The sequence below is a fragment of the Herpailurus yagouaroundi genome, unplaced genomic scaffold (assembly GCF_014898765.1).
Source record: "Herpailurus yagouaroundi ecotype Mexico unplaced genomic scaffold, PumYag 220, whole genome shotgun sequence".
In the NCBI taxonomy this organism is placed as follows: Eukaryota; Metazoa; Chordata; class Mammalia; order Carnivora; family Felidae; genus Herpailurus; species Herpailurus yagouaroundi.
Window position 1 is genome coordinate 1,804,395 of NW_024412451.1, and position 2,813 is coordinate 1,807,207.

The window sequence follows — 2,813 nt, forward strand, 5'->3', positions numbered from 1 at the left end:
TGTGATTGAGCGTGATTTCTGTAGGATTTCTGGAGAAGGGAAATCTCCCTCCATTAGACTGAGGGGTTGATTTGGCCGTAGATGTTGCGTTCTGGATTCACAAGCACCTGTTACACAAAGAGAAAAGATGAGTTCCATTTTCTATGGAGGCCTTCCTGGTCTATTTGCTGTATTTAGTACAAGGCCCAGATGCTCGGGCATGGTTCTCCGTCCTGGGAAATTCCAATGAACTTCCTCCTATCCGACTGCACTTCAATCACAGCAGCACCTCTGTGTTTCTACAATGGCCCCTATAGTTCCCTACCTTGGAGGAGAGACTCTAAAATAATCCCCACGTCCGAGCATTCATGCCCTTATGTTACCCCCTTCCTTTGAGGGCAAGACCTGTGACTTGCACCTAACCAAAAGAATATGGCAAAAAGACAGGATGTGCACGATTGCATGTATGTGGTTTCTGTTTTATAAGATCTGTTATATAAGATTCTGTTATATCAGACTTCTGTCTTGGCTTTAAAAAAGTAAGATGCGGGGCGCCTGGGTGGCGCAGTCGGTTAAGCGTCCGGCTTCAACCAGGTCACGATCTCACGGTCCGTGAGTTCGAGCCCCGCGTCAGGCTCTGGGCTGATGGCTCGGAGCCTGGAGCCTGCTTCCGATTCTGTGTCCCCCTCTCTCTCTGACCCTCCCCCGTTCATGCTCTGTCTCTCTCTGTCCCAAAAATAAATAAACGTTGGGAAAAAAAATTTTTTTTAAATAAATAAATAAAAAAGTAAGATGCAATGTTGGGAGCTGCCTATGGAGAGGGCCACATAGCAAAGGACTTAGGGCAGCCTCCAGCTGACAGTCAGTAAGAAACTGAGGTCCTCGTTTGACAGCCTGCAAGGAACTAAAGGCTGAGCTTGGAAGTGGATCCTGCTCCAGTCAAGCCTCAAATGAGACCTGAGCCTTGGCCAACACCTCGATGACAGCATTGCAGAAGACCCATCTAAGCAGTGCTTAGACACAAACTTTGCGATAATGGCATATGCTGTTAAGTTTGTTGTCATTTGTCACGCAGCAACAGATTACTAATACACTCCACTCCAGATCCTTTGAATGGATTGCTCCTTCTCATCCCTCCAGAATATAGCAGACATTGAGTTGACTGACCTGACGCTCTTCCTCATATCTCATCCTTGCCTGCTTCTATTGACAAGGACTGGGAAGCATAACACCTCATTCTCTCAGCCTTCCTGGCAACAAGGAATACCATGTGACACAATTCTGGTCCAGGAGATATGACTAATTTCATGGGCTGGCACTTCTAGGAAGAGCTTTTGCTCTACTGATAGAAAGAAGCAAATGTGGCTTTCCTTCTCTGGACGAGGGGGACCTAAAAGTCCACGTGTGCCAGTTCATACCTGACTGGAGAGCTCACAAACCTAAATACAATCCATACAATGGCCTGAGCCAGTCTGATTCTCCTCTGTAGAATTTGAACCTAGAAACTCTTTAATAGTAATAGAGGATGTTGTTACATGTAATCTGAAGTTATAGAGGCGTGGTGACTGGGAGGCTTGCATAGGAATTCAATCTGGACTGAGAACAATGGAACAGATTCATTGCTCAACAAATATGAGCAACCACATAAGAGAAAAGCTTCCTGACAACATTCCAGTCCTCATAGGCCCACCAGTAATTTCTGAAATTGGGTTATCTGAGATTCCCCCAGTGTTCTCTCAATTACTTTCAGGGGGTTTGTCTTTCTTATTAAAAGCCCTGACTATGGGGCCACCTGGCTGGCTTAGTTGATAGAGCATGTGACCCTTGATCTCAGGGTCGTGAGTTCAAGCCCCACATTGGGTGTGGAGCCTACTTAAAAAAAAATGTTTAAAATCCCTATGATATATAAGATATTCACATCCCGTGAGAATAGTTCATCTGTAAATTACACTAAAGCCTGCCGCCCTCCAATCTATCCTCCATAGTAACTGGCCTGCCCTCTAGGGTAACAAGGAATACATTTGTCCCTTTAGTGCAAGACAGCACTTCAGACACTAAAATACTGGAATTCTGTGGCCCTAAAGTTTCTCTTTTCCAAATCTGTTCTGGCCTCCTGCTTTTGCTTCCTGAAATCTGATTGGTCACTGACTCCTTCAGAGGATACTGTCTAAAATCCATCCCTGGACATGGAGTAATCTGGCTAGCCCTGAACATGGACGCTATTGCTTGAATCCTCTGAAATAATCTCACTAGTCCTTAGAACCAGTAAGCAATCACCTGAGTTATCGGAACTTCCAATGGGAAGGTCTGCTTCCCATCTGCCTGCATGAGCTAATAGTTTTCTTCCTTTTGGGTGATAAAACTGATTATTATTACTTTTTTTTTTTTTTTTTTTTTTTTGGCCACCAGGAAACTCAAAGACAAATGATAAATACAGGAACAGGTACTACATAGGTCCAGCATATTTACCTTCTTATCCATACCTTGATTTCCTGCCTATTTTTAGAAGCATTTTCCTAATTGTGATTCCTATTTCTAATTTAGCACCATTTTATGGTGTGATATATAAGCTTGCTGTGAATTGCCTCAAATCTCCCATGGGAGAAATGTAGAGAGGTGAGTATCATGAACAAAAAGAAAAGATTGGAAAGAAAAGAAAACAAATTAAAGGAGATAGATGGTTATCATTGTACTGAAAGGGATGGGAAAGGAATGAATGGAATGGAGAGAAATGCAATGGAGTGGAAAGGGATGGGATGGGATGGGATGGGATGGGTGGGGTGGAACTGAATGGAGTGGAGTAGAGTGGGGTGGGGTGGGGTGGTGTTGGGAGT

At 44.1% G+C, this 2,813-nt stretch overlaps 1 protein-coding gene across 1 annotated transcript in view; it reads right to left on the reverse strand.

The window, feature by feature from the left end:
• CEACAM20 (CEA cell adhesion molecule 20) overlaps positions 1 to 2,813 on the reverse strand; it is a 23,066-nt gene continuing 20,253 nt past the window's right edge. The window contains 1 exon segment of the mRNA XM_040457339.1: positions 1 to 107. Within this exon segment, the coding sequence (XP_040313273.1) occupies positions 54 to 107 (54 nt within the window). The 3' untranslated portion in view covers positions 1 to 53.